Source organism: Giraffa tippelskirchi, chromosome 9 (assembly GCF_054371585.1).
Source record: "Giraffa tippelskirchi isolate mGirTip1 chromosome 9, T2T-mGirTip1v1.2.pri, whole genome shotgun sequence".
NCBI classification, from domain to species: Eukaryota; Metazoa; Chordata; class Mammalia; order Artiodactyla; family Giraffidae; genus Giraffa; species Giraffa tippelskirchi.
Genome location: NC_137283.1, coordinates 89,608,694 through 89,632,486, shown reverse-complemented (window position 1 = coordinate 89,632,486; position 23,793 = coordinate 89,608,694). Strand labels below are relative to the sequence as shown.

At 42.9% G+C, this 23,793-nt stretch overlaps 2 protein-coding genes across 6 annotated transcripts in view; one reads left to right on the top strand and one right to left on the bottom strand.

The window, feature by feature from the left end:
- LOC145521646 (uncharacterized) overlaps positions 1–16,104 on the bottom strand; it is a 352,473-nt gene extending 336,369 nt beyond the window's left edge. For 2 of the 4 annotated variants that reach the window (XM_081530418.1, XM_081530419.1), the window contains exons 1-2: positions 15,824–16,062; positions 8,628–8,709 (exon numbers count right to left, since the gene is read on the bottom strand). In XM_081530418.1, coding sequence (XP_081386544.1) covers positions 8,628–8,644 — 17 coding nt within the window. In that variant the 5' untranslated portion in view covers positions 8,645–8,709; positions 15,824–16,062. Of the gene's footprint in view, positions 1–8,627; positions 8,710–15,823 lie in introns of all 4 variants that reach the window. The other 2 variants (XR_014065560.1, XM_081530417.1) reach the window with 2 other exon arrangements.
- A 633-nt stretch (positions 16,105–16,737) lies between these two features.
- TENT5A (terminal nucleotidyltransferase 5A) lies at positions 16,738–20,743 on the top strand. 2 transcript variants are annotated; one of them, XM_081530416.1, is made up of 3 exons: positions 16,738–17,033; positions 17,305–17,869; positions 19,010–20,743. In XM_081530416.1, the coding sequence occupies exons 2-3, from the start codon at positions 17,342–17,344 to the stop codon at positions 19,784–19,786; spliced, it is 1,305 nt and encodes a 434-aa protein (XP_081386542.1). In that variant the 5' UTR covers positions 16,738–17,033; positions 17,305–17,341; the 3' UTR covers positions 19,787–20,743. The 2 variants fall into 2 exon arrangements, with proteins under 2 accessions (XP_081386542.1, XP_081386541.1); XM_081530415.1 differs by having other exon boundaries at positions 16,738–17,089.
- The last annotated feature ends 3,050 nt before the right edge of the window (positions 20,744–23,793 follow it).

The window sequence follows — 23,793 nt, the reverse complement described above, 5'->3', positions numbered from 1 at the left end:
AATTTGTAAATAGGTCGTTTGAACATATGGGTCTTAACATGTTCCTAGATTGTGGGTGTGTGTATATGTGTATGTAAAATGAAAAGGCTCACTATTAGATTCTGCCTCTCGTCAGCACAGCACAAAGTTCCTCAGGCAAGGGCATGATTTATAATTAAAGGATTTCTGCATTTGCTAATTGCCCATGGCATGTACCCTTTCTTTCCAAGGCAAGCTTCTGAATTTCAATGATGATTTATTATAAATCTATTTCTCATCAGGTTGGAGACTATCCCAAACAGCAGATTAAATTCAAGCTGCTCAAGCAGATATGGATAGAAAGACTCATTTAAATGACCTTCTCTAAGAGATGTTATTATATCCTATATTAGGCAAAATGAAACATAAACATGGCATTTGACCCAAGGCACAATGCATCTTTTATCACTCACTATGATGAAGGGAAGGAGGGCCTGGAAACCTGGAGGGGGCATGGCAACCCACTCCAGTACCCTGGAGAATCCCAGGGATGGAGGAGCCTGGCAGGCTACAGCTCATGAGGTGGTAAAAAGTCATACATGACTGAACAACTAAACACAAGGTGATAATGCAAATTTCTGAATATTTAGTTGTAGGGTGGTGACTTTGTACATTAAACCAATGAAGGTCAGATTGCATTGTCAAGAATTTCAGCAAAACTAGTATCATCACCTCAGAAGAGCAAAGAACAGTCTCAGAGGAAATGAAGACTGAATAGACATAGAATTTAATATTTCCTTCCCTTCATGCAACTTTTTGGGTAGATATTCTGAACCTATTTATAAATTCCATCAATGGTGATCCTTCAGTGGAGAGATCCATCAATGATACAGAAAACCAATGCCCAGCTGAAAGGTAATAGAAAGACCTACTGGTGACTATTAGGTTATGCTCCAATTCTTTTTAAATGTAGTCTTTTAAAAAATGGCTGGTTATCTGTCATTTTCCGATATCTATGATATAATCCTATTAAATTATCATTCTGCGTAAGTTCCTATAAATAATTTCTTGAAGAATAGAATATAAATAAAGGAATGCAATGTTGTTGTTTAGTCGCTAAGTCATGTCTGACTCTTTGCAACACTGTAGACTGTAGCCCGCCAGGCTCCTCTGTCCATGGGATTCCCCAGGCAAGAATCCTGGAGTGAGTTGCCATTTCCTCCTCTGGGGGATCTTCCTGACCCAGGGATCGAACCTTTGTCTCCTGCACTGGCAGGTGTGTTCTTTACCACTGAGCCACCCGGGAAGCCCATAGGAATGCAATACTTGAAATATATAACAGAACGCTGTCTCCTCTCTCTTTCTGTCCTTTCTAAGTTGATCTCTTCCATCTCTATATATTTGAGGACATTTTTATGATGAAGACTCCTCTTTTGGCTGCATCTACTGTCGCCATCTTGTTATTGACCGGGGGCTTCTTGGATCACTATTGTTGTTTAGTCACTAAGTCATGTCTGACTCTTTTGCAGCCCCATGGTCTGTAGCTCACAGGGCTCCTCTGTCCATAGAATTCTCCAGGCAAGAGTACTGGAGCAGGCTGCCATTTCCTTCCCCAGGGGATCTTCCCAACCCAGGAACTGAACCCATGTCTCTTGCATTGCAAGTGGATTCTTTACCACTGAGCCACCATGGAAGTCCCTTGGATCACCATTCATAGTGATAAACCCAGTTCATGGTACAATCCACTACTTGTATATCTATAGGAATATGCATAAGAAACTGAGAGAAAATATCGTGAAGTGATAAGATGGCCTCTGATATTTTCTACTGCACATCATTCTATTTCACTGTTATTGCTGTTCAACACCACCAAAATGATTGTGTGACCCATAGTTTGAAAACAATTGTTGAAACTAGCATCACCATTTGCCCAGATTTATGCAGCAGCCTATTAGTTGGCTTTCCTTTTTCTATATTTCCTTCTTTGATTCCCTATTCCATTAAGCAGTGAGAAGACTCTTAAAAGATAAATCAGAACATATAACTCCCCTGTACAACCCCTTCAGTGGCTTCTTGCCTTCATAGCAAAGTTCAAGCTCTTCACTGTGGCCTATACAATAGAGTCCTTGATTCTCTCCAGCCTTATCTTATGACCTCTCTTCTTCCTCAATATATTCTGGCCCTCCATAACTTGTGTCTATACCTCCAGGACACCAGATTCTTGCTGCCTGTGTATAAGCTTCTCCAGCTGCCAGGAACGCTCATTCCCCAACTTCTCATGGCTAGCCACTGCTTATCCTTTAATTCTTGACTTAATTATTTTCTCTACAGAGAGCCCTTTCTTTACCACCTTTGTTGGAATCAGTCACTCCTTCTTATTATCTATTTCAGCCTATTGTTTGAACATGTACCACATTAGAAAAATCAGGAAAAAATATGGCAGCTAAAACACTCTGATTAACACATAGGATGGGGTGGTGCGAGGAGGACCCAGAGAAGAAAATTGCACAGCATTTGGGGGCTGATTCACAGTCATCCTAGGATCAAGAATTTGGAGTTTGGAAATGTGATTTTATGTGAAGCATCTTGACTTTTAATTTTAGGTTAGTACTGAATCACATTAATTTTGAAAAAGCTACATGTCTCTATTGTACCAGGAGAATGAAGGAAAGGAAAGATGTAGTTATACGTAGGCCAACAATTTAAAGAGAAGCTGTCAGGTCACGGAATTGATGACAGAGGTAATCAAAGTGACAGACTGCACAGAAAGACAGTGCTTAGGTAAATGGGTCAGAGGCTCCTGCTAGAACCAGCTCCTGCCAGCTGGCTGTTCTTCTTGAGATTTCTTCTTGGCTCAGAACTTAATTCAAGGGTTTCATGTTGTGTTTTAATAAGGAAGATGTTTCAATCCTTGAAACATCTCTTCCCTAACTTTGGAGATACTTCCTGTTACAGAGATCACAGGTAACCTGCCAGTTTAGTACATTGGTAGTCCTATTGAAGAGGCACTGTAAACTTAGTCCTTTTGAAGGCAAAAGGAGAAGGGGGCAGCAGAGGATAAGATGGTAAGGCGGCATCACTGACTCAATGGACATGATTTGAGCAGACTCTGGGAGGGAGTGGAGGACAGATGATCCTGGTATGCTACAGTCCGTGTGGTCGCAAAGAGTCGGACATGACTGAGTGACTGAACAACAACAACAAAACTTAGTCCTAAAGTCTAACAGTCCCTGTCTCTAACCCAGCAGTTCCAGATCTACAAGCAGATTTTGTACATGGTGTCACCCCTCACTAGCAGCCAGTTGGAGGATGGATATACCTGTTTAGGAGTCCAGGTGACAGTTGGAATCAGATACATTTAACTGGGCCTCAAGGTAGATGTCCTGAGAGAGAATTCCCTGAAGCCAGATATTGGGAGCGTCATCTGAACCTCCCAGGGCCTGATGCCCAGGAGAGCACCACGAGTCTCCTGGCCCCTCCCTCTGCCATCGCGGGCTTCTGCTCCTAAGCATTAGGTCCCATCCAGCTCCTGTGGAAGAGTTACTCTGCAAAGTACCAGCCATGCTCTGAGAAACATCATCATGCGTTTTCTCATCTCATCTTCTATTGTCCAGTCTACCCTTCCAGTTTGGCCTGCCATCATACTCTTACATTTATTTGTTTCCAGCTCAGCATTGGGAGATTGTCATAGATTTCTCCAAATCTATGACATAAATGTATATGTGTGCTGTGGGTGTCACAGTCTATATCTTTCTGGGCCCCTGTAATTCCTCAATAGGAATTTATGTTAACTGTTTTACTCCTCCTTGTACCCTCTGAGGTTCAGCCTTGGATAGAGTTTACCAAGGTAGTCGGTGGTACTTCTAGTTGCTAAGTCATATCTGACTCTTGCAACTGCCATGGACTGCAGCCTGTCAGGCTTCCCTGTCTGTGGGATTTCCCAGGCAAGAATACTGGAGTGGGTTGTCATTTCTTTCTTCAGAGGATCTTCCCAACCCAAGGATCAAACTCACATTTCCTGCATTGCTGGCTGATTCTTTCCTGCTGAACCACCAGGGAAGCCCATGGCCACATCAAATGAAGCATGGGCTGCTTTTGAAGGGACTAATTATTTTTGAGAGTTCTCATAAAAAATAAAAAAAATAAAAAATCTGTGTTAAGAACAAGGAAAAATATACATCCCCAGGGATCCTGCATCTGACCCTCAACCTCCTGACTTAATCACTTCATTTTAGAATAATGCACTTGGCTATTTCTATGTCAGCCACTGACTTTTCCCAAGGAATGAATAATAAGGAAGATGTGACATTAACTAAGGCAGCCTTGCCGTAAGGTTAAAGGAACACAGACAGCTGATCTCCAGGATCTCTGGACCTTTGGAACAAATGCCGTTTCTCCCTAGGGCCAAGATGCTTTGAATTAAAATTTATTAAAAACAAAATGAACTGGCTATTTTTGGAATAGAATCCGACCTATTACCTAAATCCTGATTGAAAATGCTTTGTGAAGTTCTGTTGTAAGAGAAGCCATTTCTTTTTGTTTCTTCCTCTTTCATTCTTTCTTTTTCCTTCTATTATACATAATATCCTAAGTGAACAATGCAAAGAAATAGAGGAAAATGATAGAATTGGAAAGACTAGAGGTCTCTTCAAGAAAATTAGAGATACAAAAGGAACATTTCATGCAAAGATGGGAACAATAAAGGACAGAAATGGTATAGACTTAACAGAAACAGAAGATATTAAGAAGAGGTGGCAAGAATACACAGAAGAACTATAAGAAAAATGATCTTAATGACCCAGATAACCACGATGGTGTGGTTACTCATCTAGTGCCAGACATCCTGGCATGCAAAGTCAAGTGGGCCTTAGGAAGCATCACTATGAACAAAGCTAGTGGAGGTGATGGAATTCCAGTTGACCTATTTCAAATCCTAAAAGATGATGCTGTGAAAGTGCTGCACTCAATATGCCAGCAAATTTGGAAAACTCAGCAGTGTCCACAGGACTGGAAAAAGTCAGTTTTCATTCCAGTCCCAAAGAAGGGCAATGCCAAAGAATGTTCAAACTATTGCACAATTGTGCTCATTTCACATGCTAGCAAAGTAATGCTCAAAATTCTCGAAGCTAGGCTTCAATAGCACGCGAACCAAGAACTTCCAGATGTTCAAGCTGGATTTAGGAAAGGTAGAGGAACCAGATATCAAATTGCAAACATCGGTTGGATCATAGAAAAAGCAAAAGAATTCCAGAAAAACATCTACTTCTGCTTCATTGACTATACTAAAGCCTTTGACTGTGTGGATCACAATACACTGTGGAAAATTCTTAAAGATGTGGGAATACCAGACCACCTTACCTACCTCCTGAGAAACCTGTATGCAGGTCAAGAAGCAACAGTTAGAACCAGACATGGAACAACAGACTGGATCAAAACTGAGAAAAGGAGTACGTCAAGGCTGTATATTGTTACTCTGCTTATTTAACTTATATACAGAGTACATCAAGCAAAATGCTGGGCTGCATGAAGAACAAGCTGGAATTAAGATTGCTGGGAGAAATATCAATAACCTCAGATATGCAGATGACACCACCCTTATGGCAGGAAATGAGGAGGAACTAAAGAGCCTCTTGATGAAAGTGAAACAGGAGAGTGAAAAAGCTGGCTTAAAACTGAATATTCAAAAAATGAAGATCATGGCATCTGGTCCCATCACTTCATGGCAAATAGATGGGGAAGCAATGGAAACAGTGACAGACTTTATTTTCTTGCGCTCCAAAATCACTGGGAATGTTGACTGCAGCCATGAAATTAAAAGATGCTTGCTCCTTGGAAGAAAAGCTATGACAAATTTAGACAGCATATTAAATAGCAGAGACATTACTTTGCCAACAAAGATCTGTGTAGTCAAAGCTATCATTTTTCCAGTAGTCATACATGGATGTGATACTTGGACCATAAAGGAGGCTGAGCGCTGAAGAAATGATGTTTTTGAACTGTGGTGTGGAAAAGACTCTTAAGAGTCCCTTGGACTGCAAGGAGATCCAACCAGTCAATCCTGAAAGAAATCAGTCCTGAATGTTCATTGGAGGGACTGATGCTGAAGCTGAAGTTCTAATACTTTGACCATCTGATGCAAAGTACTGACTCATTATAAAAGACCCTGATGCTGGGAAAGATTGAAGGCAGGAGGAGAAGGGGATGACAGAGGAAGAGATGGTTGGATGGCATCACCGACTCAATGGACATGAGTTTGAGCAGGCTCTGGGAGATGGTGAAGGACAGGGAAGCCTGGTGTGCTGCAGTCCACGGGGTCACAAAGAGTCGGACATGATTGAGCTACTGAACAACAACAACATGTAAATCTTATTCTCGAATAATGTAACAGATAAGAAATATAGGAAACCTCTGGGAATTCAACAGAATTTTTGTAATTACGGGGATGATCCACTGACAGAGCAGTAACAGAAAACAGACTTCAACTGAAAAGAACTGTCTGCAGAGGATGATCAAGTCAGATATTTGACTGTTTCATGTGTTTGAATAACGTAATCTGACACAGATGCTGAACCAACTTATGCTATACTGATATCATATTTGACATTTTCTACTTAGTTGTACTCAAAGTTCAATTTCTCAGTGCTATTATATATAGAAAAATATGTTGTAGGTATTTATTAGCCAAAACTGGATTTAAGAAAACAAAGTGGAATTAGTCCCAAATGAGAGCAAATTAGACAAAGGCCAAAGATGAATGGAACCTTATGGATAGCTAGAAAGTCACAGCAAGAGACTAAAACTGGGGATCCCTGCATCTTCTTAAGAAGACTATAGTGCTCTTCAGTGAGACACCACATTTTCCCACGGCACTGGGAGAATAACATTTCAATTTTTCAGACCTGATATGTGTGGTCAGTGCTTCAACTAGGTGTATAAGAACCTTTAAATGGGTGAGTATGGTGATATCTCTATGGGTTTGTGAATGTTGAACTTCTGAGTCCCCTATATTTCATTTTTGCTTATTGCAAAATCACTATGGCCAACAGATAATATGATATATTGCTATCAGAGAAAAATGAACTGAAGGCATAATTAGAATCCTGTATGGTAGAAGGATGACCATTTTAGATAGTTGAAGTACATTTACATTTTAGATTGTTGAAGAACTAAACAGATTTAAAATACACTGTCCCTTTTTCCTCATAAGCATATTCATATTTTAGGACTACCTAAAAAAAAAATTTACTTTTAAAAATTTGAGCTATATAGTCACTATAGTTAAATGTCCTAAGAAAATAATAAGGATAAAAGTTTTTTATTGAAAAACTTACTACTATAAAATTTGAATAAGTAGTAACATAACATCCTCATAGAATTAAATGTTATATTTTAAATTTTATGGCTCGTGTATGAAAGCACAATTTGAAATCTAAAGCTGATCATACTTCATAAATCATTTGATTTAAAAACAGAACAGTGGTGGAAACTTCTGAAGTATTCCCAGAAGCATTGAAAAATAAATGAGAGAAAAGTTAAATCGACAAAAAAAACCCCTCATTAATTGTACATAATTGGGGCTTCAGAAAAATGAGTCAACAGATGATCATAAAATTGGAAACTATTTCATAATAGCATTGACAGTATTTTATTAAAAGTTTAAAGCTTACCATATTCCAACTGAAAATGTTATCTTCCTAAATAAGGAACTTTTACTAGACACACAGAACTTATTTAGGCTATTTAATCTAGGTTATTTGCCAGGTTTTTAGGTAACCATAGTGATCAGACCTAAAGGATTTACAAAAGGTTAATAGCAGCTGATAGCACTAGATTGATTCAATAGCCATTTATCTGTATTAATGAATAGAGAATGAGAACAGCTCTGTGAAAGAATAAACATCTAGAGAAAAAATTAGGGGAGATATAAGTACATGTGTATACCCTCAGGTTCACTTCCCACTGTGCTGTTGTTACCAAACCGCCTCCACCACACACACACACACACACACTCGAAATCCAAGGATTGCTCACAGAGCTGGGATTTAAGAGGAGCTGAAGGCTCAGACAACCCAGGTTTTACTGCAGCTTAAAGTGCATTTTGCAAAGCCTCTGGTTAATTTGATCAATACAGGCATTCAAAATCAATAATGCAAGTTCCAGAGTAAATGTTTTGATCAAATTGATCGTTAATTAAATTTAGAAGACAACTAAAATTTCCATTTTGCTCTATTAAACACAAGAAGTTTAACCAGACATCTGGCTGTTTAATATCATGTAGATAAAACATCTAAATAATTAGCTTGCTTTTCAATTTTTTATTCCAAATGTTTGCTATCTTTAGACACAAAGTGGATTAGGAATTAGTCATGATAATTCAATTTCTTTGATTTATGAAGAAGGTGTGGCTCAAAATAATGACATACCCAATATGCAAAGGGTAATTATTTTTCATGTCAGTAATATTTAAAAGGCATTTAAAAGGCATCTCTGCACTTGTTCTAGGGTTATAACATATAAAATAGAAAACATTGCAGTGTACAATAATACAGAATTATAATGTTACAGTAAAATTTAAAATGAAATATGACTTCTTATATTTTTATGATTATTAATTTTTTAAACAATGAACTAGAAATATAGATTTGACTTTGGTCATGAAATGGACTAACCTTGCAGGAGTATCCATTGCTCCAGAGTTCAAAGTGCCTGTGTCATGTACACGCCTATGACCGGTGACTTTCTCAACAGGTCCTGTAATCCAATGAAGGACAGAGGTAATGCTCCAAGACATGTCAGGAGTAAAAGACTGGAGTAAACTAGACAAGTCACAAGTGCGCACAAGGGGAATTTATTTTTAACACATAGCAAAGTCACATATTTCTGGTCAGTGCAAGTGTGTTGAATTACTGCTCACAGAGCACTCACATTGAGTAGATGGGAGAGAGTAAGGTTGCCAAATTAGTGCCAATGGAGGGCAAAACAAATAACTTCAGAATTTTAATGGAAACCAGGGAGTGCTTGTGGTGCCATTTTTTTTTCATACAGCAAATTCCCCATTGGCTATCTATTTAATTGTACTGTTTAATTTATTTCTTTCTTTGCAGCAGATAATTTTGAGGTAAGGAAGGAAATTAAGAGGAAAAGATTTTAACAAAGAAAGTGATGGTAGAAATGTTTAAAAAATTCTTTTAAACAAGGAGGTATATGCATTACTGAATCAATGTATGGTCTAAGCATGTGAGCAAATATACTTTTTGTAGCTGCTATAAATTCACATGGTAATTACACAAACCATCTCAGGTGCCATTTTTTTTTCTGTTTTAATATTGTAAAATGACTTTCTGATAGGAAGAACACATGTACACCCATGGCTGATTCATGTGAATGTATGGCAAAAACCACCACAATATTGCAAAGTAGACTCCAATTAAAATAAATTAAAAAAAATTAAAAAGAATGTCACTTCTTTTATGCTAAACAATGAACTCATTGAGTAACTACAAATTTCAAAACGTGGAGGGCAGTTCAATTGCCCTTTGGAGATATCTTATCTAAACTGTGGGTACTTAATTATGTGTTAGCATGAACTCCCTTTTAATGTCCAGGACTCTGGCTGAAGCTGTGGCTTCTCAGAAATCAATCTCCAGTCAGAAGCTTCCATGGTTCAAATATTAATAACTTTGATAGCTCTTATTTTCTACCCCCTATACTATCTCAGGTAATGCTTCTTTATTTTTTTAGAAAGTTAAACTTGAATCTTTTATTCCATATTGCTAAAATATATCCTAATGTCTTAGTGCTTAGAGTCTGCAGCTAGTTTTCCCATTCATATTTTACTTAAGGAGCCCAGCATTTTCAAGGTGGTCAAATTTATCTTCCTCAAGTCTGGTTTGAAAAGTTTTTAAGAAGTCTGTCTATAAACATGTTCATCACCCTAGTAGCTTTTGGGGAAAAAAAACCTTCATTTTAAATATTATTTGTTGTGTTACTATCTGTTGTGTTCAGTTTCTCAGACTTTCTAACACTGAGAAATGTGCTTTTTGGTTGCTTAAAATTTTCCATAATAATTTCTCCCAAACATCAGGATAGCATTAATTGTACTATTTTATTTCCCTCCCCATTCCACCCCTCTAGGTTGATACAGAGCCCCTGTTTGAGTTCCCTGAATCATACAGCAAATTCCCCATTGGCTATCTATTTAATTGTACTGTTTAATTTATTTCTTTCTTTGCAGCAGATAATTTTGAGGTAAGGAAGGAAATTAAGAGGAAAAGATTTTAACAAAGAAAGTGATGGTAGAAATGTTTAAAAAATTCTTTTAAACAAGGAGGTATATGCATTACTGAATCAATGTATGGTCTAAGCATGTGAGCAAATATACTTTTTGTAGCTGCTATAAATTCACATGGTAATTACACAATTTATGAATTTGGCATATCAAAATGGTGCTGGTAAAATGGATATATACCATGTTTAATTATGTCCGAAATGTTGAAAGGTCATATAAATTAATGATCAGTTACCAATATGTCAACATATGTGTACAAAGTAAGAGTTGGCTAAAAATATATCAGAACGAGCTGGATATACCCACAGAAGACAGTCTTCTTTTTTTTTCTCTCTCTCTTTTCACAAGATACATGCATATTTTGCCCAAATTCCTTTTAGAAAATAATTCATTATATAATGCATCCTTTTAGAATATAATTCATTATATTCCCGCCTTGTACCTTTCTCAAAGCTTTATAAGCACCACAAGTAAACATCCACATTTTTTTCAGAGAAGTTAAACATTCTTCTAGTACAAACTTGCAGAAGGAAAAACTTGTAATATAAATATGACTTTGGGGGGAAAGCAGTTTACTTATTCATATTTGGTAAGTTTTGAAAATACACGTGTATGTCTAGTTTACGTTTTGCCAAATGAATGTGACTTTTGAATGTCTCTTTTGTTTGGAGCAGAGAAAACAGTCTGGTCCATGGGACTTGCAACATTGAAACAGCAAGCATTTCACCAAGATGTCAAAACAGGAAGAACTTCTGGCATAATCAGCACTGATAGTAGCAGAAGAAAATACTGGCTTGTCTTTCTGATGAAGAACTCTATTAAAGGATGATCTACATTGAGTTTGATTTTAAGAGTGATGACATAGGACTGTGTTGCTTGCATATTGAATTTCCAAAGCTCAATGATCTCTAACTGTGCAAAGAACTGTTTTTATGTGGTCATATACATCAAATAAATACTCTTAAAAATAACCTTAGGAAATGACACTTAGGAGAGGCTCAACAGTTTTTATAAGATGTTCACAGGTGAGAATGTAGTCTATACAAATGATGCTCTTTGTGGCTAGAGGTTCCCTTCAAACTGAACAATTTGTTACTGATCACTGAAATACACTCACAGATATTTGAGTGTATGAAAGATTAAACCATGTGGTCCCAAGAAAGGGATGCTGGTCCATGACTGAAAGCAACTGAGTCTTACTTTAACTTTTCCAGAATTAGAGATGTAAACCTGTGAAAAACCACCTAGAATTTCTAGCACTGCACATTGGTCAGAATAATTTTGAAGATAAAATGAAATAAAACAGAAAAGAAGTGTTGAAAAATTTAAACTATAGAAGTTAATCTGTTGACTGCTAACAACCAAATAGGTAATAAGATGCTGGGTTGTTATTCTCAAGACTAGAAGCTGTATGATTTAGGATGTCTCCAGCCTTTGATAGGCCTTGAATAAACCTTTATTTCCTTGAAGAAACATGAGGAGAGTCATTTCACAAGCAGCATTCCCTGGGAAAACAGGTAATGTATTGACTAGTTTCCCAAGGGAATTTTAATTTTTACATGAAGCCCTTTGATTGGCTGCTGTTCTGCTAATAATAACTGGATGACAGAAAGCTCTCGTTTGCCCTGCAATGTGGACTTCTGTGCAGACATGGCTGGAGAAGGACACCTGTCTGTCCTCCATGGCCTCAGGGACCACTCTGCCCTAGGAAGGTGGTGAATGGCAAGGGTGTGGGGAGTGGTCCAAAATCTTCACATCCCACTGCTCTGGCCCAGGGTGGGGGTGAGAGGACAAGGTGTTTCTGCAGGGTTCTGTCACTTTTGGTGGATAGGGTGGAGAGAGCTGGTGTGAAAAGATGAAGAGCAAGACAAAAATCTGGGGGGAGAGAGGAACTAGGCCTCACTGCTGTGTTCTAAGCAATGTTTGGATGTGAGAGTGGAGGAATCATTGCATATTTATTTGCTACTTATCTTCTGAAACCATTCTTGAAAAGACAGGAAGCAGACACAGCAAAATGGAAAGGGTAGCGAGAATGCTAAGTGAACTTGGGGCAGACTGTGACCTTCCCCACCCTGTTTCTCTGCGTGCGTGCGTGTGTGTGTGTGTGTGTGTGTGTGTGTGTGTGTGGTTTTCTCGAGGCCTCTTTGGAAGGCTGCTAACTTTCTGGATCCCCCAGTCAGGTAGGCAGGCCTTTCTTACTCTCATCCACCCAGGCAGGTGTATTCTGACCTCAGCAGCTGTTTCAGGACAAAACACCTTGGTCTTCAATGTTCTATACAATCTGAACATACAGAATTTGGAAAGAAGGTAGGAGCAGAGTACAGTTCCAGTTCAGTTTTAAGCCTAAAAGGAAAATGAAATGACAGGGGGAATGAAAGCTCCTAGAGGGAAAGCCGCAGAGAGCAGCCACAGGAGTGGCTCTGAACCAAGGCTCTGCCAATTCTGTACATGTCTTAACCTTCCTCTGCCTCATCTCCCCTATCTGAAAAATGGGGATGTGATACGTAGAGCTCTGATATGTGGAGAAAGTTTAAAAGAAATGGTGTCTATAAAATACTGAGCATAGTGTCTGGCATATTATAACCAACTCAATAACATTAAGTTACTATCCAGGCCAAAATGGAATTTCTTCTTATTTTGCTAAGTCCAGATTGATTGTCACTATTACTTTTAAATCAAGGTTAACTGGTCATAAGTGTTCCTTTTTTTAAGCTTTCCTTTAAGAACTACAAATACAGACATACAGCATTGTATTGCAATAGATCTGCCTCCCCTTTAAGATGAGAAAAAGTAAATTATTTACCAAAAAGCTTCAGAAATTAAAGCCTATTTAAAGCCTAGTATACCGACAGGTATATAGAACTCTGCACCTAAATTTAATCCAAGGAGAACTGTGTTGAGAGGTGATCTTGGCAATGAACATGTTTGGAGAGTGGGGACTTTCTCATTTGATAATTAGTTTGGTTTCTAGGGAAAAAAAAATACTTGCAATTGCAAAATTTGCAATTTCATGTAAGGATGAACCTTTCCTTTTCCAGAATGTAAATATTATCTCAGTTTGAAGACAGGGAGAAGAGGGACAAAGAATAACAGATGCTTTCATTCGACAATATGTATCAAGTGACAACTATGAATCAGGCCCATATGAATCCAGTCAAAACACCATGCAGTGTTGCCAAAAGTAAGAGATCCCAGATGTCCTAGCGCAGGAGGTGGCGGGTCTGGATTATTGGGATTAGGAAGGGTGCTAGGAAGGGAGAACCCAGATGGGGAGGGGTAATGCTTTGTTAGAGGGTCAGAGAAGTGTCAGCCACAAAGCCCTGGCAGCTTGGGAGAAAGTGTCTTTCCCCACTGCCCCTGGCACTCACCCTTCTCCAGCATAGGGTCTGATGCACTGCAGGCTCTCTGGAGCTCACCTCAGGCTCCACCTCTGCCTCTCAGCCATGCCCTCCACTCTTGGGAGAGATCATAAGAGCAGCCAGGCAGAAAAGAGCAGCCTCTGCCAGGGAGAGGGTGCCCACCTAGAGAACCAGGCTGCAGTATCCCTTGTCAGCCTGGCGTAAATTGTGGCTGGCCCCTTGTATTAGGAATCGCATGGGCAACTTGCTAAAATGTAGATTCCTTTAGCCCCACAGACCAAAATCTTTAAGATTTCTTGAAGCCCAGGTAGCCAAGGGCTCAGAGACTCTAATGCTTTTTTTTTTCTTCCCCACTTTTTTGGGAGAAGGGTTAAAGTATAAAATAATGGCAGTGGAGCTAAACCTTTGATATTTTTTATATCAAAGTACTGTACCTAATACTAGGCTTTTCAGGTGGCTCAGACGGAAAAGAATCCACCTGCAATGCTGGAGACCCAGGTTTGAGCCCTGGGTCAGAAAGATCCCCTAGAGAAGGGAATGACTACCCACTCCAGTAGTCTTGAGTGGAGAATTCCATGGACAGAGGACCCTGGTGGGCTACAGTCCATGGAGTTGCAATCAGACACTAGTGACTAACTTGCATTTTCACTTACTACATAATCTACTCCGTTGCTTTTGTTTTCAGGGGCAGAATTCATATTAGCCTTTGACATGTGTTTCGTTACAGAAAAGGCCTTTTCTTTTTCATTCAAATCCAGAGGTTCAAAGTACCAGAATGTACTGGTAGGCTACATATATCCTATTCTTGAAAACAATGGCTTAATAGCACTCCCCAGAGAAATGGGTTGGTTTCAAGGGCTGAACTCATCACTGATGAGCCATGAAACTTGGGCAAATCTCTACCTCACAATTCTTGTTTCCAAATCCCTGTGATAGAGGATATCTTCTCAAGTGACGATTAAACGAGGTGTTACACGTAAAGAGCTAAGTAGAGTGTTGCCCAGAGGTTCTCAGGAAGTTCCTAGAAACCAATCTGGTATGTATCAAAATGTACCACCAATCTCATTTCTTACAGTGCGGTCTATAAGGCCTTGCTCAAATTCCAATTCTCTTACACTCTTCCCTTTTGCTGGTAGTGCTTTTCTCCTTCCTCAACTACCAAGGCAAGTCCCCTTTTCAAGATCCGATCTAAAGGACGCCGCTCCTCTCGTCTCCCCAGCTCCCCTGGGCCCAGTTAGTCCACCACTGTGTATGTGTGCTAAGTCGCTTCAGTCGCGTCCGACTGTTTGCGACCCCCATGGATTGTAGCCCACCAGGCTCCTCTGTCTATAGGGTTCTCCAGGCAAGAGTGCTGGAGTGGGTTGCCATGCCCTCCACCAGGGGATCTTCCCGACCCAGGGATAGAACCCGCGTCTCTCACGTCTCCTGTATCGGCAGGCGGATTCTTATCCACTGTGCCACCAGGGAAATCCAAGTCCACCACTGCTCTATGTCAAATCACACCTCTCTCACAACACACGCGCAGTTATGCACAGGTGACTAGATCCATGAATGTGCATCTGGGGAAGCGATGGGCGCGTGAAAGTCGTGTGGTTGGTTGTCCCGCGGTCCCTTCCCCGACTCCCGCACCGCGCGAGGCCGGCGCTGAGGAGTAATGGCTTCCGTCTGCTGTCCCGCTGGTTCCTCTGCTTTGAGAGCAGCTCCGCAGGGCACCGGCAGGGGGCGGCGTTGCCACACAGCTGGAGGCTCGGCGGGTGACCGTCCCCCCTAACCTCCCAACACCCCCGTCCAGGCGCTCAGCTTCGGTGACGAGGCCGGGGCTCCCCCTGTTCGGAGGGGGCGTGTCGTGTTCCCGCGCAGGCAGGGCGGCCGGGGTCGTGCGGGGCCACAGGCGGCAGTTTCCAAACTTCCCAGGAGACCCCCCCCCACCTCAGGAGCCCGCAGCCTCCACGAGAAGGAAAGTTACTGAGTTGAAAAGAGGCATCGAGCAGCCAGAATTGACAGTCCGAAGAAAGGGGGGCGCTTTCTAGCAAAGACCGGGGTGGGGGGGGGGTGGATGTGAGCGCGAGGGCGCGCGGAGATAACACCACGCTCCTTCAGCGCCGCTGAGGCGACTGAAGTTGAGGGGTTGCGAAAGGAACGCTTGCGTCCTTTAAACTCGTACTTCTCGCGGGTCGTGGAACACCAACTCGTTTCACACTGACACTAGCACACTCACTTGAAAAAGGTAAACCTTAAGCGCCCCGGGAACGAACGCGCTTCTCCGCCTCAGGTCTCGGCGAGAGAACACGCCGCCGGAGCGCCGGCCCGGCCCGGCTCGGCAGCCCTTCCCCGAGCGCCGCACTCCGGGACCGCCGGGTCCTCAGCCGCTGGCCGCGCGCCCTTCCGGCTGTCAGGCCCGCCGGGGCGCCCGCTCGGGGACGCGCCCTAGCCCCGCGCCGCGCCCCCGGCCGCCCCGTCCCGCTCGCGCGCGCGGGAGACGGGCGCACGCTCGGCCCCGCCCCCGCGCGCCGCGGGCTCACGCCGAGCTCCCCGCGCCGCCCGAGGTCTGAAGAATCGAAACCGGGGGGAGCTCGCCCTGCCCCTCGCGCGCGCCGCCTGACCGGCACGGGGAAGTGGGCGCCTTAGTTGTCGCCAAGGCCGGGTTTACTAACGGAGTAAACGGCCTAGCTTTACACCACACATTATCTAATAAAACGATGCTGGGGAGAGGAGGAGTCGAAATAACTTCTGGAGCCCCGTCCGTGAGCTATAATGACGCGCCAGAAAAAGCGAGAATTTTATGTTTGGGAAGTTTCTGCAGTTGCGCGAATTTCGCTGGGCTCCGGTTGTGTGGGCGACTTAGAACTCTTGAGGCGTCTGAAATGCTTCTTCGTTGGGGGGAAAAAAAATAAAAAGAGGGGCTTTGTGTGTGTGTGTGTGGGGGGGCATCCATACGTCAAATGTACGTCCATGCACATGAATGCACACTCACACCCGCCGCCGGCCTCGCGCCCCGGGACCGGCCGCCGCAGCCCTTCAGCTCCACGGAGCTCCGGGCCGCTGGGCGGGCGGGCGTACGAGCGGGGGCGGCGCCCTATGCAGATGAGTAGGGTGTGGCGATTCGTGCGGCGCCGGGCCCCGGAAGCGCCCAGAGGACCTCGTATAAAAAAAGTACTGAGGCTGTTTCTCCCGCACAACTGCTAAAGCTCCAGAGACGGGAACGTGTGCGGCGGCGGCGGCGGCAGCAGGAGCCGCCACCTCCGGGACCACCGCGACTCAGGCGGCGCGGGTGGGGGCGAGGGGCGGGAGTGGCCGGCGCGGGCGGCGGGGGTCTAGGAAGGACTGGAGTCGCTCGCCGCGGCCGGGAGCGCACTCGCTGCTCCCGAAGAGTTGTCGCCTCGCAGTTCCTCGCTCGCCGCGCTCCTAGAAGGGGCGGCCGCCTCCAGGTGACACAGACGGGACTCCCGCTTGCGCTTTTCCAGATGCATCAGAGATACTTTTGGTGCGGGGCTGCTCTTGCGGGGCGCGGCGCGCGCGGCTGGGGGACCGCGGGGGCCTGGGGAGGGAGCGTCTCCGGGGTGCCCCCCGAGGCGAGGCGGGGAGGATTCAAGCGGGGAAAGGGGTTCGTTCCTACCTCCGCGGGGCCCCCTGTCCGCCCAGCCGCTCCTCAGCGTCCTCAGCGCGCTCCTTCCCCCACATCCCCCCTTTTTCTCTTAGGACCGACCAGGGCCAAGTGGCGTTCGGCGGGCACTTCATGGCGGAAGGCGAAGGGTACTTTGCCATGGCCGAGGACGAGCTGGCCGGCGGCCCCTACATCCCCCTGGGCGGCGATCTGAGCGGCGGCGACTGCGGCGGCGGCGGCGGCGGCGGGTTCGCTGGGCACTGCTTGGAATACTGCGAGAGCCCCACGGCACACTGCAACGTGCTGAACTGGGAGCAAGTGCAGCGGCTGGACGGCATCCTGAGCGAGACCATCCCGATCCACGGGCGCGGCAACTTCCCCACGCTCGAGCTGCAGCCCAGCCTGATCGTGAAGGTGGTGCGGCGGCGGCTGGCCGAGAAGCGCATCGGCGTCCGCGACGTGCGCCTCAACGGCTCGGCCGCCAGCCACGTCCTGCACCAGGACAGCGGCCTGGGCTACAAAGACCTGGACCTCATCTTCTGCGCCGACCTGCGCGGGGAAGAGGAGTTTCAGACTGTGAAGGACGTCGTGCTGGACTGCCTTTTGGACTTCTTACCCGAAGGGGTGAACAAGGAGAAGATCACACCACTCACGCTCAAGGTAAAGCACCCCCCACCTCCACCCCCAAGAGGGGCCTGGGGCCCCCGCGGCGGGCCGGGCGTGGGTGCTGCACCGCTGACACCCGGGCTCGAGTCGACCGACCGGACCCGTGTGGGCGCCCTGGCTGATTTTGCTTTTGAGTTTTTTTTTTTTTTTTTTTCTGAGTTCACGAAGGTGCGTGGACTTGTGTCTGAGTGTTTTCGTTGACTTGCTGCTTCAGCGCCCCGTGCCTTCTGCTTCCTCATCTGCCCTGCCCTCTCTTCCTTCTCCTTATTTTTTAACTCTTGGCTTTCCTTGCTTGAGTCGTATTCGGAGTACATTCGTACATTCTAATAAGTAGAAGAGTGAAATATTGTCCATCTTTTTTTTTTTTTTTTGAGTCATTGGATGATTGAGTCTCTGGGAAAAAGAGCAGCCTGCAGCAGAGGCGAGTCAATGGGCTTATTATTGTATTGGAAAATGTGACTAGATTTCGTAGCTGCTTTTTGCTGACTCCAGGCATTAAGAATAAATATGGTGCTTCTCTGGGTTCATGGGTTCAGGATATAATGAGTCCCCTCCTCCCCACCTTGGCCCAAAGCGCATTTTATACAATTAGTTAAAATGATCAGAGGAACCAGCCTCCCAGAATGTCTTAATTTAGTTCGTATTTGATTTTAGCTGCAGAATCCCTGCGGGGACCCACAAGATACTGATCCTATCAGTTCCCTGGGGGGGTGGAGGGGAAACTAGGTGACTAGGGACAGGATGAGAGGCAGACCGACTTTTCACTGTAGACCCTTCTGTCTTTTGAATATTGTGGCTATATTGTGTGAATCTTGTACCTATAAGAACATTCTCAAAAAATAACATTTCAAAAGTCAGACATGACAACAGAACCGCTTAGTACTGTGCTATGTCTGCCAAAAGCCTCAAACTATTACTTCTAGTCTCTTTCCCAGACAGCAGAACCACTCGTTAAATGTATTTTTTGTTGTTGTTTTCAGAAGACTGTTTAATGTTTAAACCTGTAGGTAGTGTTTTGCTGAAACTTGACAAAACAAAAGGGAAGGAGCAAAATAATTCTCAGCTGTGATGAGGATGTATTTATTATTTTTTTCTAGGTTTGCTCATCTTCTTGTTTTGTCTTTTAAATTGTAGGAAGCTTATGTGCAGAAAATGGTTAAAGTGTGCAATGACTCTGACCGATGGAGTCTTATATCCCTGTCAAACAACAGTGGCAAAAATGTGGAACTGAAATTTGTGGATTCCCTCCGGAGGCAGTTTGAATTTAGTGTAGATTCTTTTCAAATCAAATTAGACTCTCTTCTCCTCTTTTACGAATGTTCAGAGAACCCGATGACTGAAACGTTTCACCCCACAATAATTGGGGAGAGCGTCTATGGCGATTTCCATGAAGCCTTTGATCACCTTTGTAACAAGATCATTGCCACGCGGAACCCAGAGGAAATCAGAGGGGGAGGCCTGCTAAAGTACTGCAACCTCTTAGTGAGGGGCTTTAGGCCCGCCTCTGATGAGATCAAGACCCTTCAGAGGTATATGTGTTCCAGGTTTTTCATCGACTTTTCAGACATTGGAGAGCAGCAGAGAAAACTGGAGTCCTATTTGCAGAACCACTTCGTGGGCTTGGAAGACCGCAAGTATGACTATCTCATGACCCTTCATGGAGTGGTGAATGAGAGTACCGTGTGTCTGATGGGACATGAAAGAAGACAGACTTTAAACCTGATCACAATGCTGGCTATCCGGGTGCTAGCTGACCAGAATGTCATCCCTAATGTGGCCAATGTCACTTGCTATTACCAGCCGGCCCCCTATGTAGCAGATGCCAACTTTAGCAATTACTACATTGCACAGGTCCAGCCAGTGTTCACATGCCAGCAACAGACATACTCCACTTGGCTACCCTGCAATTAAGAATAATTTCAAAATGTCCTGTGGGGAAGCCATTTCAGACAAGATAGGAAAAAAAAAAAGAGAGAGAAAAGAAAAATAAAAAGAAAAAGGCTGAGTGACCCAGCCCTGATTAGGGATATGTTTTGTGCAGTGATGATCTGCTCCTGGTTTTAAACTTGGCAAAGCTTTGTGGATCTTTTCATAGGTGTGGAGGCACGATCTCGAAATAACCCACCCACCACCACCAACCCTCCCGCTTGATTCTCCCACCCAATTGGATTCTTTCCTGAAACAAAAGAGACCTGTCATTAAAAGCAACCAGGTTCTCCTAAAATAACAAGAGACAGAGAAAAAAATAGCTTGATGACAATATGGGTTAGCAGTACCTGCTCCCATAGCTTTGCCGTAGGAAAAAACAAGTGGATAGTTTCTTATAGATGGAATTCATGAAAGGGAATATACAGAGATAAAAAAAGGTCTCCCTCCAACTTAATTATCAATTCAGGAGTTCAGATAGTAACAATGGTACAGGAAGAAGGGGTCCATCAACATTGGGATTGCTGAGGCTTGTAGCGAATACTATCTGTGGAACTCTCCCATTGCGCTAATAGAAATGGCTTGCTCCAAATGAACAGTAGTAGGTTGGTGCAGTTCTCATAACAAACAGCAGAACTCATGATGACACAATCCATTATTTCCAGCTGCGTGCATAGCTCACATTTTTTAAAATGTGAAAATGCAAGCAAAAACAGCTGTAGCAAAGAAAGTATGCTCAAGGACCAAAGATTTACCAGATAAAAATACCCAAGTAGAAGAGAGATAGTAGAATATATAAAGAGTTACTATATTTGTTACACACCAATATACATCAAAGTGCCTGTTGCCTTCTGAAAATTTGAAGTGGAAAAATTTTATGGTTTAATGACTTTTATTTTATCAGGGACTCAAGAAGAAAATAAAACAACACATAAGCTTGTGAATGGTGGAGGAGATGCCCTATTTTTTTCTTGACAAATACTTGTATAAAGTTAACCTTGTTGGTGTGATGTTATCCTAGGTACATGTGTATGTGTGTTGTGTATATTATGTGTATATATATACATATTTGTGATATGTGTATATACACACAGTTCATTGACTATGGTCTAGAATAATGTAGCAAATAGGAAATGTTTAAATACTGTGTGCTTTTATGTTTTCAACAGGATGACCTGAGACGTGGGCATATTGCAGTGATGAATTAAATCCCACCTCTAAAAAACTTAAAGTGAATGAAGGAGGAAAACAATTAATATATTTGATAGATTGAGCAGAGATTATACCTTTTTAGTGAGTGTTTTTTTTTTTTTTTATTTTGTGAGCCATAGAATTCCACAAATGGGAGAATATTTGTTTGGCAGAGCACTCTTTTTTTTTATACTGAACTGCCATTTTGACAGTTTGAACCCTTTTAGTTTTTGTAATACTTGCATACCTCCATGGTGTATAATCCAGTGGATCATGGATCAGTGATAGTCTGTTTAAATCCCTGACTGCTCAAAAGAATTTCTGGTGACCTGAACACTACTTATTAATATTTAAATGAATTTTTAAATGAGTGCATTATGCATTCCAGGACCACTAGAGTTTAGTAAATGTGAAATGACCCTTTTTAAAGAATATTTGCACAATTGCTTAAAATTTATATATGAGATATATATTATATATAAAATTTTATAAATTCATGCCAACATGAAACATTTTAGATCTGGTTGTCACACTGCATTTAAATATTTAGTACTGTACTTCAGATTCACTCACTTTGCATCGAATCAGATCCAACTTTATTTTCTGTTTCAAGAGACCAGTTACACCTTTGTGAAATGAACTGGCGTTACTATTTCAGTTCAGTGACAGCTAATCCTGAACCCATCCCTTCTCCCAGCCTTTAATTTCTTCGGACACTGGTCTCTGAAAATGCATTTGTTGAAAACAAAACTAAGATCTGAAAACCTTCCCTCCTGTCTTGTGAGACAGCCACATCAGCCCTTCCTTACCAACCCTAGTGGATGACTGCTTACTATGTGCAGCCCTCTGAAGAATCAACTGATTGTTACCATCTGTTAGAGGGGGACTGGGGAAGAAAATAGCATCATCCTGTTGGCAGTATAATCTGTTATCTGGGCATCCCTCAGATGCTCATTGTTAGTTTAATCCATCCAACTACCTTTCTTGCGCATCTTTCTTTGAAGCCTTAACCGGAACTTGATGGGTTTGCTGTAGCAGCCTCCCTGTGAACTCTGTCCCAGCTGTAACAGCTACTGCACTGCCACTCGCTATTTCGTAGGGAACTTTTTCTTCTCCCATGTTGGCTCCGACTTGCTCATTCCAGCCCTGGGTTTTGAGAAATCATGGTGAATTTCCAGGAAATGTTCCATTTGCAGATTAAGCCTGATACTTAACCGTCAGAAACCCAGAGCTCCGTCCTCCTTACCTGTTTGGACATTCCCTAAGATAAAGCTAAGGGAACGCTTGGGAGTGGAGGAGGAGCGGCTGGGCATCTGCCTTTTTCCTTCTCATCCTAACTCTTGACAGATGAGTCGTCCACTGTTTCACAAAGAATCTGGAGGTCTCTGGCTCTGCCAGAGCAACGATCCGCTGTTAATTTATGGCACAGTTTCTTGTATGGAGGGGCCTTCTTTGAAAAATACACTTTTCATTTGTTTTCTCAGATATTTGTGTTCTTTTCTTGCTTACTCCGGGGCTGGTAGCATGGTTGGAAATGCCAGCACCTGGCATTCAGTTAGAACAGGCTGTACTCAAGACAACCTTCAGCATTTACTTTGATTGATATAATTTATTTCCTTTTTGTATGTACTATAGTCTTGTGCATATGTAGTTGAACAAACGGTGGGATATATGTCTATCTTTGTGGATGTGTGGCCTAAACATTTGAATGTCTGGTGAGAGAGAGCGATGTGTCATAGGTCAGAAGAAAGGACAGCTCTCAACTCCTGATTAGTGTCTGTGATTTGCTTACCTTTGTGTGTATCTGGCCGGGTGTACTGTTACTTTAAAGCAGGAAGAAGTTTTTTTTTTTCTCTCTGCTGGAGGCTCTTCTCACCTGTCCAGCCTGGCACATCAGGGAACACTTCATCCATGACAGTGCCCTTTTAACAAGTTGACTTTATTTGCAATAAAGTCTCGTTGCCTCAAGATGTCCTACATCAAGATGGACTTTTCCTTTCCAGAAACAGGATCAAATATTTGCTCACTCTTGGTATTGGGTGGACTGTTTTAATGAGGCTCCAGCATTGCAAGGATGGAAGAAGGTCTGTAAGCCAAGCCAAGGAGGAAACACCAAGAAAAGTGAACACACTGTTCGTTTTTGCCACCCCTTTCTGTTTGCTTATTGTAGGTTGCCTTACTGCGTGTAAAGTTGTTTTCAGTGCAATGCTTGTCAAATAAATATTGTGAACTATTTTGTAAATGAAATGTATTATGTTAAAAGCTGTCAGCAGTTCAGAAATAAGCTTTTTTGTTGTTTGAAGACAACATGTGTTAGATGATGCCAAAAAGCCAAAAAAAGTAATTTCATATATAGCACCTGTTTGAATATACTCTTTCTTTATGATCTCTCATAGCATAGCCTTTTTAGTGCTAAGAAAGAATCTCTATGTAATATTTTGTCATAATAATGGCTTGCTAACAAAGTACATGGTCAAAGTACAGAGTTGGAAGATGGCAAGTAACTTGGTGAGACTGGCTGCAAATCCTTGCAGAATGGAGGAGTCTGCCCGCTGGCTGTCTCTCTCTTCGACCTCTCTACAACCATTGCCTGCTCCGAGACGTCCTGTTTGCAGCAAGCTGCTTCTGGGGTCACTCTTTTGGAATACTTTCACTTTAGACTGTGTCACAGGCAGAAAAGGAGTTGATGGAGAATGGACTCTTAAAAACTGACATGTTTGAATCAACGCTAGAGGGAACAGATTGTGAATTTTGTTTACAGCATCCAATATTTGGATTTTTTTTTTTGTAAATAAAAAGAA

Excerpts from the sequence above, each read along its gene's own strand:
- TENT5A (XM_081530415.1), top strand. The coding sequence starts at position 17,070 with ATGCATCAGAGATACTTTTG. Across the intron at positions 17,090-17,304 it reads ATGCATCAGAGATACTTTTG|GACCGACCAGGGCCAAGTGG; the intron begins GTGCGGGGCTGC and ends TTTTTCTCTTAG. Across the intron at positions 17,870-19,009 it reads TCACACCACTCACGCTCAAG|GAAGCTTATGTGCAGAAAAT; the intron begins GTAAAGCACCCC and ends TTTAAATTGTAG.